This window comes from Coregonus lavaretus (genome assembly GCF_964263955.1).
Source record: "Coregonus lavaretus genome assembly, chromosome: 6".
NCBI classification, from domain to species: Eukaryota; Metazoa; Chordata; class Actinopteri; order Salmoniformes; family Salmonidae; genus Coregonus; species Coregonus lavaretus.
In genome coordinates this window covers 9,017,286-9,030,545 of record NC_139993.1, presented here as the reverse complement: position 1 = coordinate 9,030,545, position 13,260 = coordinate 9,017,286, and the positions used below count along the sequence as shown (strand labels likewise).

General features: G+C 40.0%; 2 protein-coding genes across 2 annotated transcripts in view; one reads left to right on the top strand and one right to left on the bottom strand.

The window, feature by feature from the left end:
• The window catches only part of LOC311131119 (complement C3-like), a 47,090-nt gene extending 40,759 nt beyond the window's left edge, over positions 1 to 6,331 (top strand). Inside the window, exons 35-41 of the mRNA XM_084163934.1 lie at positions 1,278 to 1,367; positions 1,493 to 1,598; positions 1,924 to 2,013; positions 2,389 to 2,472; positions 2,646 to 2,729; positions 3,846 to 3,981; positions 6,013 to 6,331. Coding sequence (XP_084020060.1) covers positions 1,278 to 1,367; positions 1,493 to 1,598; positions 1,924 to 2,013; positions 2,389 to 2,472; positions 2,646 to 2,729; positions 3,846 to 3,981; positions 6,013 to 6,157 — 735 coding nt within the window. The 3' untranslated portion in view covers positions 6,158 to 6,331. The remainder of the gene's footprint in view (positions 1 to 1,277; positions 1,368 to 1,492; positions 1,599 to 1,923; positions 2,014 to 2,388; positions 2,473 to 2,645; positions 2,730 to 3,845; positions 3,982 to 6,012) is intronic.
• Positions 6,332 to 6,418: 87 nt separating this feature from the next.
• LOC311131120 (nidogen-1-like) overlaps positions 6,419 to 13,260 on the bottom strand; it is a 67,862-nt gene continuing 61,020 nt past the window's right edge. The window contains exon 20 of the mRNA XM_084163935.1: positions 6,419 to 11,342. Coding sequence (XP_084020061.1) covers positions 11,224 to 11,342 — 119 coding nt within the window. The 3' untranslated portion in view covers positions 6,419 to 11,223. The remainder of the gene's footprint in view (positions 11,343 to 13,260) is intronic.

Here is a 13,260-nt window from a genome sequence, read left to right as displayed (position 1 = left end):
AATATAAACATGTAGCTATACATACAGATGAGAGGAGGCTGGTGGGAGGAGCTATAGGAGGATGGGCTCTTTGTAATGGCTGGAATGGAATAAATGGAACTGAGTCAAACACATCAAACATATGGAAACCACGTTTGACTCTGTTCTAATTATTCCATTCCAGCCATTACAATGAGCCCGTCCTCCTATAGCTCCTCCCACCAGCATCCACTGATACAGAAAGAAACAACTGAGTGTGGCAGAATATGGCCAAAATGCATAAAACTGTTAAACATTACATTCAGCGTCACCAGATTATATAAACCATTAAATTGTGTCTATAGTCTTCTGCAACCATACCGTCTGCACTAAAGTCCCTTTGTAGCAGACAACCATACCGTCTGCACTAAAGTCCCTTCGTAGCAGTTAAGTACCTTACTCTTATAGTTTCCCATTAAAATGGTCAAAAATAAGATTTTTCTTTTAGCATTTGAGCAAAAAATAATTTCCCAAGCAATAATTTTGCTAGGACTATCTGGGAGTGGTCTGAGTGAGGGGCCTAATTGGAGTGGCCTAATAGGAGGGATATGTAACCTGAAAACTAGCTGTTATTTATTAATGGTTTATTAACTTATATATAAGCCAAAACTCCACCCATGCAAAACCTCTTGATTACAAGGTCCTGTGTACATTTTATTTTCAACCAGCAACTATCAGGTATAACACAGATCAATTTGTTTCACACTTTTACAGTGTCAATTTCATCAGCTGTTGTACAATAGAATACAAAACACAGGAAAAACATAATTTTGAGTGCACTGGGCCTTACACGTGATTACACCTTTGACGGAATTGTTACTGGGGAAATTATAACATATTGTTTTTATATACATGCTTTTACATACCTGTAGTAGTCGATAACCGGACACAAAAGTTACTGTGTTTGCAGTTCTGGCGCATTCTTTATTCTGAAGAATCTCGTGCGTGGCCAGAACTTCTTCCATCCCTACTACCGCTACAGAGTAACAGCGCTATCTATTGGATTTATGGTAGAACTACAGCTACAGCTTGAAGGAGATAAATACGAAATTGATTAGACAGCTTAACTTTAGGTTTAAAAAATATCAAAAGCGTGTCTCTTTTTCAACCATTGCAACTGCTTAATGCAGCTCTGGTGTAGTTATGGCAATACTCTTAATCACTCCTAAGAACACAGTTTTTCTTCATTTCAGATTTTTTTGTGGATAATACAATAAACATTAATGGTTCAAAGTTCACTCTTGTGTTTCTGCTTGCAGTTGTCAACCGGGAGGGAAAGGTACATTCAGAAATTTGAAATGGACAAAAAGTTGTCTGAGAGGGGCTCCCTCATCATCTATCTTGACCAGGTATCTGTTTGTGACTGCATGCCACACTGGTATTGACATGGATTTATTCTTCTCAGTGACATGTATACAATGACGTAACTTCATTTTATTATTCAACTTTCACTATATCTCCGGTATTCATTAAGGTATCTAATAAACTAGCAGACAAGGTGGCGTTCAGAATACACAAGGTACAAGATGTAGGTCTGATTCAACCTGTTGGGGTCACCGTTTATGAATACTATGCTCAAGGTATGCTTTATTTGAGAGGAAATATGAACCAGACCTGGTTTAAATAGAATTCACATTTCTTTAAAATACTTAACCTGTGCTTGATTCAGCTTGTCTGGTGGAATGGAACCAATGGAATAGTCCCAAAAGTATAAACCCTGCCCATCTAGCATTCCAGGCAGGCTCAATCAAACACTCAAAGTATTTAAAAGAAAACAAATACTATTTGAACCCAGGTCTGATATATGCACACACACTCACATGTACCTCATAGACTACAATGCATTCACTAGAAATGCCAACACACAGAAGAAATAGTCTTGAATAGGGACTTTTGTCATTTTAGAGAACCGCTGTGTGAAGTTCTACCACCCAATGAAGAAGGATGGAACCCTGAACAGGCTTTGTCAAGATGATGTGTGTCGTTGTGCTGAAGGTACCATGCCTCGGTTGCCAAATTGCTGCCAAAAAGTAGTTGCAGTTATAGGATGAGCTTACCCTACTCTGATCCTTTTACCATTGTCAACAATCCCTCCATCATCCATTCAAATATCATGTTCTATTTTCACATGGAATTATCACTTTGCCTGTACAATAATATGTTAATGTAGCCTGGGTACCAGTCTGTTTCTGCCATCAATCCACGCCAAACAATGACACAGAGTACAAGGAGTGGAATGTTTGTACAAAACAGGTTCTGAATTTCAGCCTAATGTTAATATACTGTATGCCAAAGTAATACTGTCCTCACTATATAGATTGGCTGGTTACTTTGACATTTTCATACTCACACATGATCTTTCTTTCATAGAGAGCTGTAGCTACCAGAAGAAATTTGGAGACGTGAGTAAAGTGAAACTGTTGGACAAAGCCTGCGAAGCTGCTATGGATTATGGTAAGTCTCTAGTCTTTTGAGACAAACAATTGTGTTCAGTAGTATGGCACAGCGATGCAAAGTGCTTTGCAATGGAAAATGTGTGTTTTCTCCCTACTGGACATGACTCAGGTATTATTAAAGTGAACAAAATTATATGTTTACTTATTCATATGACTTTGTATTTTTCACAGTTTTCAAAGTCTCCTTGGTTAATGCAACACTGGAGTCCTACATCGATACATACCGCATGAAAATAGAAAGGATTATCAAAGAAGGTAGGATAAGTCCTTAATGTTTAGTCATGAGTTTCCACACGATAATCATTCATTGCTGGATTATATGGAGTAGGACTATGAATATCAACAGTGACTGTTGATATTTTGTTAACATTTTCAAATGCTCCTCTCACTTTAACGCAAATGTGTCATTCCACAAATAGAGTGCCTATTGAGTAGTGTAATTTGTCAAAAATATATTTTTTGAATTTTTCACCTAATTTTCACATTCTGTTCAACTTTTAAAAAATAACATGTTTCCCCATCTCAAGGTTTAATTAAGAAAAATAACTATAAAAGTAACAGGGTTGATCGTAACAGTGTTCACGATTTCATCTTGAATCAGCCATAACTTCCCTTGTGACAGGGCAAATGGAAGCTTGTTGTGTGCAACAGGGAGGGGCAATTTAAATCAAGCTTAATAAAAATATTTTACTTGTTAAAATATTTCTAGCCTATCTATCGATGGGTAACAGTGTTGACTTGTTATGTTCAACGTGCTCAGTTTTCCACTATTAAACACCAGAAAATGGCCAACTCACATGCTTTTACACTTTGATTTGACTATTAGACATTCTTTTGAAAAAATATTAGTTTTACCAGGTTAAAACGAGACTTCAGTTCACATTACAGGGTTGACCTTAAAACTGAGGGACAAATGTTAATGAATCACTAATCACATGAAATAAGTAAACATCTTCAGAAATGACTTTCCCAAAGCAACAAAATAAATAGGGCTTTACAATTATGGTGAAAACTTGTGAAAATCTTGGGGTGATGTGGGTTAAAATTGGACAAACATGATGTGGGACATGCCAAAATGGTGATTTTCAGAGAAAACAAATCACTTATTTGAATAAAAACACATTGCTATTGGAATTTTTAACATTGTTAAGTTAGAGCATAGATGTTTGTGATCCAACTGGTAAATTGAGTGTTTTATCAACATTTACACACATAATGTCTGAAGTACATAAAAGGCAATCTATTCATAGAGCGACCTAAATATTTCCTAGACGGTTTTGCACACACATGCAAATGTTTTTGTTTTTCCAGAAAGTTTAAAACCAAGTTCTTTAGAAATGAGATCAATGTTAATGTTCAATTTCTCTTTAGGCACTGACCATGTGTTGGACGGGGGAAAGCGTTTGTTCCTGGCCCACCCCTCCTGTAGAAATGCACTGGATCTGAAAGAAGGCCAGAGCTACCTGCTCATGGGAGACACTGCAGATCTTATCCAGAGTGGTGACAGGTAAGAAATGTCTCTCATCATTTCAGCACTTTGAGTCATTTAGAACCTTTTTACACTACGCTAGTTTCAAAACGGTTTTGAAGAGAAATCTTGCCCACAACTCATATTTTTGCGGTGTTAAAGAGTAACTTTCATGAAGAAAAAAACAATTAATCGAAAACCAGATGTTTTAGGCTCAGTTACAGTGGGGGAAAAAAGTATTTAGTCAGCCACCAATTGTGCAAGTTCTCCCACTTAAAAAGATGAGAGAGGCCTGTAATTTTCATCATAGGTACACGTCAACTATGACAGACAAATTGAGATTTTTTTCTCTCCAGAAAATCACATTGTAGGATTTTTTATGAATTTATTTTCAAATTATGGTGGAAAATAAGTATTTGGTCACCTACAAACAAGCAAGATTTCTGGCTCTCACAGACCTGTAACTTCTTCTTTGGCCCACTATGGCCAAGACCAAAGAGCTGTCAAAGGACACCAGAAACAAAATTGTAGACCTGCACCAGGCTGGGAAGACTGAATCTGCAATAGGTAAGCAGCTTGGTTTGAAGAAATCAACTGTGGGAGCAATTATTAGGAAATGGAAGACATACAAGACCACTGATAATCTCCCTCGATCTGGGGCTCCACGCAAGATCTCACCCCGTGGGGTCAAAATGATCACAAGAACGGTGAGCAAAAATCCCAGAACCACACGGGGGGACCTAGTGAATGACCTGCAGAGAGCTGGGACCAAAGTAACAAAGCCTACCATCAGTAACACACTACGCCGCCAGGGACTCAAATCCTGCAGTGCCAGACGTGTCCCCCTGCTTAAGCCAGTACATGTCCAGGCCCGTCTGAAATTTGCTAGAGTGCATTTGGATGATCCAGAAGAGGATTGGGAGAATGTCATATGGTCAGATTAAACCAAAATAGAACTTTTTGGTAAAAACTCAACTCGTCGTGTTTGGAGGACAAAGAATGCTGAGTTGCATCCAAAGAACACCATACCTACTGTGAAGCATGGGGGTGGAAACATCATGCTTTGGGGCTGTGTATCGTGAGATTTTGAGTGAAAACCTCCTTCCATCAGCAAGGGCATTGAAGATGAAACGTGGCTGGGTCTTTCAGCATGACAATGATCCCAAACACACCGCCCGGGCAACGAAGGAGTGGCTTCGTAAGAAGCATTTCAAGGTCCTGGAGTGGCCTAGCCAGTCTCCAGATCTCAACCCCATAGAAAATCTTTGGAGGGAGTTGAAAGTCCGTGTTGCCCAGCGACAGCCCCAAAACATCACTGCTCTAGAGGAGATCTGCATGGAGGAATGGGTCAAAATACCAGCAACAGTGTGTGAAAACCTTGTGAAGACTTACAGAAAACATTTGACCTGTGTCATTGCCAACAAAGGGTATATAACAAAGTATTGAGAAACTTTTGATATTGACCAAATACTTATTTTCCACCATAATTTGCAAATAAATTCATTAAAACTCCTACAATGTGATTTTCTGGATTTTTTTTTCTCATTTTGTCTGTCATAGTTGACGTGTACCTATGATGAAAATTACAGGCCTCTCTCATCTTTTTAAGTGGGAGAACTTGCACAATTGGTGGCTGACTAAATACTTTTTTCCCCCATTGTATCTGCAATATTAAAGCTGATCTACCCACACAAATAAAAATTTAAAAAAAGAATAGATAAAAAATTAAAAAATTAAGAATACAAAATAAACATCAAGCCAAATATGGAGTTGATTGTAATTGATTTCAGGTGATTTGGAGAAATAATTTTTTTACATGCTCACATGCCCCCATCACTTTCAATGTTTTTTTGCTAGCGGTGCCTAAATTTGTAGTGACTGTTTAAAGAAAACTGAACCATGGATTACAGTTTCTCCTGGCATATAGAATACTTTCATCTAACATCAAGTTGTAAAATCCTGAACTACTCCTTTAAGTAAAAGCTATAAATGAACCATTTCATTATTTGTAACTATATTTCCTCACACTACTAGACGGCACCCTGCTAAGAGCTATGTCTTTGTTTCTAGATTCAAGTATGTTTTGGGTGAGCGGACATGGCTTGAATACTGGCCCTCAAGTGATGAGTGCAATAGCCGGGGTCCGATCAGGAGAAGATGTTTGGAAATCGAGGAATTTCTTAACGAAATGGAAAGCGTGGGATGTGTAAACTAGAGTGAACATGTGTTATTCTGTTGTTTTCATTTTTCACAGTACATTTTTTCCTTGCAAAATAATGTATTTGCACCAAATTTAGCCTATATTAGCACTACAGTTGTCAATCAAATGCTTTGTTAGTTATACTGGAAGATGCTTGCAAAGAAATCATGAATAAAGATGTTATACACATTTTCTGGGTTGACAGCAGTCTCAGTCCAGGGGTTAAACCAGGGTCATCCATGTCCCTACCTGTCCCATGTGGTCCTGTGTGGCTAAGTTGGTAAAGCAATTGACTTGCAACGTCTGGGCCCACCCATACGAAAATGTATGCATGCACCAGTTAAGAGTAAAGACATATATCCATGAAGGCCTGGCTGGTTGGTGTTGTAATGCCATGCAGTACTTTTTGAAAACCAACTTTTAAATAGATCCAAAAAACAAACTCTACCAGTAGGTGGCCCACTTCCACAGACGGACGAAATCACTTTGTGCTTAAAGCTGAGGTTATAACGAGTCTGCACACATTTTAATGGTGTCTCTTCGCTGCTCAGTGGACGTTTAGGAGAAAATGATGTCGTCAGTTATATGAAATGGTGCCAATATTATACTGTCACTAAGTATGATCATATTTATTTTACATTTATAAAGTGAAATCTTATAGTAAGTCATTTATAATTTGATTGTTGTTATATTTAGAAAGCATTAGTCCCACTTTTGTTGAATAGGAAAATCATACGATTTTTTATTATATGTGTACTATGTACTTGAGATTGTGTCCTCAAAAGTGTGTACACCTCAGCAATTTATAACAATTTTTACCAGAAAGATGAGTTCCAGACCTTCTAAAACTATGCAACATTACCAGTTATTGTTTATGGCCATCCCATGACAAATAATTACGTTTAGGTATGTCTATGTAGGCGGAAATCAACATTTTGCCCTATCATACAGTGCATTCGGAAAGTATTCAAACCTCTGGACTTTTTCCATATTTTGTTATGTTACAGCCTTATTCTCAAATGGATTAAATCGTTTTTTCCCCCACTCATCAATCTACACACAATACCCCATAATGACAAAGCAAAAACAGGTTTTAGAAATTTCTGCACATTTATAAAAATTTACATAAGTCTTCAGACCCTTTATTCAGTCCTTTGTTGAAGCACCTTTGGCAGAGATTACAGCTTCGAGACTTCTTGGATATGACGCTACAAGCTTGGCACACCTGTATTTGGGGAGTTTCTCCCATTCTTCTCTGCAGATCCTCTCATGCTCTTTCAGGTTGGAAGGGGAGGGTCGCTGCACAGCTATTTTCAGGTCACTCCAGAGATGTTCGATCCGGTTCAAGTCCGGGCTCTGGCTGGGCCACTCAAGGACATTCAGAGACTTGTCCCGAAGCCACTCCTGCGTTGTCTTGGTTGTGTGCTTAGGGTGGTTGTCCTGTTGGAAGGTGAACCTTCACCCCAGTCTGAGGTCCTGAGCGCTCTGGAGCAGGTTTTCATCAAGGATCTCTCTGTACTTTGCTCCGTTCATCTTTCCTTCCACCCTAACTAGTCTTCCAGTCCCTGCCGCTGAAAAACATCCCCACAGCATGATGCTTTCACCACTGTGCTTCACCGTAGGGATGGTACCAGGTTTCCTCCAGACGTGACGCTTGGCATTCAGACCAGAGAATCTTGTTTTCATGGTCTGGGAGTCCTTTTTAGGTTCCTTTTGGCAAACTCCAAGCGGGCTGTCATGTGCTTTTACTGAGGAGTGGTTTCCGTCTGGCCACTCTACCATAAAGGCCTGATTGGTGGAGGGCTGCAGAGATGGTTGTCCTTCTGGAAGGTTCTCCCATCTCTACAGAGGAACTCTGGAGCTCTGTCAGAGTGACCATGGGGTTCTTGGTCACCTCCCTGAGTCTAAACTTCTTCCATTTATGAATGATGGACGCCACTGTGTTCTTGGGGACCTTAAATGCTGCAGAATTTCTTTTGTACCCTTCCCCAGATCTGTGCCTCGACACAATCCTGTCTCGGAGCTCTACAGAAAATTCCTTCGACCTCATGGCTTGGTTTTTGCTCTGACATGCACTGTCAACTGTCTGACTTTATATAGACAGGTGTGTGCTTTTCCAAATCATGTCCAATCAATTGAATTTACCATAGGTGGACTCCAATCAAGTTGTAGAAACATCTCAAGGATGATCAATGGAAACAGGATGCACCTGAGCTCAATTTCGAGGTCTCATAGCAAAGGGTCTGAATACTTATGTAAATAAGGTATTTCCGTTTCTAAAAACCTGTTTTTGCTTTGTCACTATGGGGTATTGTGTGTGGATGGATGAGGATTTAAAAAAAAATCAATTTTAGGCTGTAACGTAACAAAATGTGGAAAATGTCAAGGGGTCTGAATACTTTCCGAATGCACTGTATAAGAGGATAACTGGCCAACTCAGTGGCCTCGTTGTTAGTGTCTCCTCTGAGATTGGAAGTTTAGGGGTTCAATCCCCTGTTGAGTCATACCAAAGACTTACAGTGGCTTGCGAAAGTATTCACCCCCCTTGGCATTTTTCCTATTTTGTTGCCTTACAACCTGGAATTAAAATTGATTTTTGGGGGCTTTGTATCATTTGATTTACACAACATGCCTACCACTTTGAAGATGCAAAATATTTTTTCTTGTGAAACAAACAAGAAATAAGACACAAAGACAGAAAACTTGTGTGTGCATAACTATTCACCCCCCCATGTCAATACTTTGTAGAGCCACCTTTTGCAGCAATTACATCTGCAAGTTTCTTGGGGCATGTCTCTATAAGCTTGGCACATCTAGCCACTGGAATTTTTACCCATTCTTCAAGGCAAAACTGCTCCAGCTCCGTCAAGTTGGATGGGTTCCACTGGTGTACAGCAATCTTGAAGTCATACCACAGATTCTCAATGGATTGAGGTCTGGGCTTTGACTAGGCCATTCCAAGACATTTAAATGTTTCCCCTTAAACCACTCGAGTGTTGCTTTAGCAGTATGCTTAGGGTCATTGTCCTGCTGGAAGGTGAACCTCCATCCCAGTCTCAAATCCCTGGAAGACTGAAACAGGTTTCCCTCAAGAATTTCCCTGTATTTAGCGCCATCCAACATTCCTTCAAATTCTGACCAGTTTCCCAGTCCCTGCCGATGAAAAACATCCCCACAGCATGATGCTGCCACCACCATGCTTCACTGTGGGGATGGTGTTCTCGGGGTGAGGAGAAGTGTTGGGTTTGTGCAAGACATAGCGTTTTCCTTGATGGCCAAAAAGCTAAATTTGAGTGTCATCTGATCAGAGTACCTTCTTCCATATGTTTGGGGAGTCTCCCACATGGCTTTTGGCGAACACCAAACGTGTTTGCTTATTTTTTTCTTTAAGCAATGGTTTTTTTCTGGCCACTCTTCCGTAAAGCCCAGCTCTGTGGAGTGTACGGCTTAAAGTGGTCCTATGGACAGATACTCCAATCTTCACTGTGGAGCTTTGCAGCTCCTTCAGGGTTATCTTTGGTGTCTTCGTTGACTCTCTGATTAATGCCTTGTCCGTGAGTTTTGGTGGGCGGCCCTCTCTTGGCAGGTTTGTTATGGTGCCATATTCTTTCCATTTTTTAATAATGGATTTAATGGTGCTCCGTGGGATGTTAAAAGTTTGGGATATTGTTTTTATAACCCAACCCTGATCTGTACTTCTCCACAACTTTGTCCCTGACCTGTTTGGAGAGCTTCTTGGTCTTCATGGTGTCGCTTGCTTGGTGGTGCCCCTTGCTTAGTTGTGTTTCAGACTCTGGGACCTTTCAGAACAGGTGTATATCTACTGAGATCATGTGACAGATCATGTGACACAGATTGCAGACAGGTGGACTTTATTTAACTAATTATGTGACTTCTGAAGGTAATTGGTTCACCAGACCTTATTTAGGGGCTTCATAGCAAAGGGGGTGAATACAAATGCACGCACCGCTTTTCCGTTATTTATTCTTTTGAATTTTTTTAAACAAGTAATTTTTTTTCATTTCACTTCACCAATTTGGACTATTTTGTGTATGTCCATTACATGAAATAAAAATAAAAATCAATTTCAATTACAGGTTGTAATGCAACAAAATAGGAAAAACACCAAGGGGGATGAATACTTTTGCAAGGCACTGTACAAAATGGGACCGATGCCTCTGCTTGGCACTCAGAATTAAGGAGCTGGATTGATGGTATAGCCCTTTGATAGACTAATGACGTGTGATTTCACAAACCTCAAACTGGTATTATAGTTACTGTATGCTTTAAAAAAATACAAATAGCTTTCTGATAACTAACATGTTACTGTACTAACAAGAAATAAGACACAATGTACACCAAACTTGTAAAAAAAAAAGTTTAATAGGACAGCTGTACAGAATGTAAATGTTCTTGTTTTTTCTCTGTCACCGCACAGCTGCACACACAGTACATGCATTAACCTTATGTAAAACTCCTATGGTGGGCTGTCAACCCTCTTATGGGGAGAATGAGGTCATCAAAAGGCGCTGGGCCAACTTCTCTCCAGGTGGGCTTGTGGCTACCAAACACCAACAACCTGGCGTTATGCCCAACAACCTGTACACCTTCACAGTAATAATCAGCTATAACTGGTCATCAAGAGCACCACTGGAAACCTGTACTTCAGATAATACGTCTATATTTCAGGTATTTATTTACAATACAAAAAAATAAAATGTTACTTTTTTTCAAATGTATCAGAAATCAGCAAAATAATTTGGGAGGTTTCTAATACACACCGTAACAGTAACAAGGTCAAAGGACTAGATGTGTAAGCGATAGGATAACAACTCCACCTAACCAACCAGAGAACTACAGTAGAGATCACCATCATATCTTTACAAACTACCCAATCCTCTCAGATCTGCCAGAGGGGAACTGAGCAGTAGAGGCCTAGCAATCTGAATGGATTTGGCCACAGAGTAACCCCCAGCCGGATGCAGCTTATCATTCTTCCTTTAAAGAGGAAGTTGGAAGGCACACGTGTCACAACCCCTTTGTGCAGTTAGCAGGAGAATCTACTGTTCTTTCTTCCGTCCTTACAAGTTCCTCTCCACACAGCTTCCGTCCACCACGTCTGGACACCGGCACGTGAAGCCGCCGCGGCGAGGTAGACAAAGGTGTGAACAGCCTCCGTTGTTCGAGCAGTAGTTATATGCTGCGGGAGACATTTGGATAACATTACCATCATTTACAGGAGTTTCTAGTCATTTGGCACAATTGTACTTTGAAATCAAATAAAATGTTTTTCATATGATCTGAATAAGAATAAGAGCAAACCCCACCAAAAGCAGTAGTAGGGATATTCAGTGCTATAACAACATACAGGCCCTCCTGTAGCTCAGTTGGTAGAGCATGGCGCTTGCAACGCCAGGGTTGTGGGATCGATTCCCATGGGGGGCCAGTATGAAAAATGTATACACTCACTAACTGTAAGTCGCTCTGGATAAGAGCGTCTGCTAAATGACTAAAATGTAAAATGTAATACACAGCTACATACTCTTACACTAAAAAGTGTTTAATTGATAACATGGGACATTTCACACACCCAAAAAACATTCACTGTATGCTTTGGGAGGGATTCAGGCTCCCAGAGTACTTTGAAAAAGACAGTCAGGACAGATCTACGCTGTTCATATATCTAAAATTGGATCTGCGGTCTTGGTTCTGCAGTAACGTAAACCAGACTGAGGGATTCAATCAAATCAAATTGTATTTATCACATGACTTTACAGTGAAATGCTTGCTTACAAACCTTTCCCAACGATGCAGAGTTTTAAAAAATATAATCAAATATGAAATAGTAACTTACACAAGGAATTAAATAAAATACACAAGAATGGAGCTATATACAGGGAGTACCAGTGCCAGATCAATGTGCAGAGGTTTGAGGTAATTATGTACATGAAGGCAGGGTAAAGTGTCTAGGCATCCTGATAGATAATAATAAGAGTCAGATAAAGAACAGTAGCAGCAGCAAGTGTTGTGTCTGTTATGTGTATGTGTGCATATGTAGTGTTTGAATGTGTGGGAGTGACAGTGTAGTGTGTGTGGGTGTGTATATATAGTGCGTAGAGTCAGTGCAAATAGTTTGGGTACCATTAATTAACAATTTAGCTGAAGCGTTACAGAATGCAGTCTCCGCTAACGTGGGAACATTGCCTTTAAATTTCAATCACACTGTAACGCTGAACTTCCGCGATACGGATTAAATAGAGCCCTGAGAGAGTCTTTCACAGGGCTAAGTACAGTCCAATCAAACCATTTGTACCTCTACATTAGCTTTAATGTAAGGCAGGGACTGCTGTATGTTTAAACCTAAAACACCTTGAATCCAAATGAAAACAGACTGTCTTGATGAATGGTTAAAAGCAGTTGGCCGACGGTTGGCTGTCCTAAAGCCTTTGATCACACAACATCGGCTGTCATTTTCTGTTCATTTCCCGACAATTCTGCATGTTGAATGGCCACCGTTCGTCGACACTCAACAGGCGATCTACTGCACACAGCCGACTATCTATACTATAAGTACTTACTGTACTACTCATACTGTACACAAAATAAGAACAGCCCCCCATGGTGGATTGGACCAGACCAGATAAATCCAGCGGGAGCGCAGATGTACGAATATGGCAGGCGGTGCACATTCCACCAGACCCGAGTAATTGCATCCAGACAATGTGAGGATATATATGTAGGAAGGGGGGGGTGGGAAAATCGGAGGTTGCTGAGTAAAGTGAATCTCTGCATAGCCAGCTGTAACATTACGATTATGAGACTGTCAGCTGTACCCATGTACAGCTGTGTATTTAAAGCTATGTATCCAACTTCACTGATTCTGCTTCAGTGCTATATAACTAGTCTAGAACCACAACCATTAGAGTTGGGATCAATTCCCTGTCAATACAGGAATAGAATTGGACATACATTCAGAACACATAAGTATGTGTTTATTGTATAGACCTAGACCAGTGGTCACCAACCGGTCGATCTTCAAGGCATTCTTAGCCGATCACCAAACATTCTGTAGAAAAACCGAAGATAAATGCATAAAGGATTGCGGTCCCTTTGTTTTG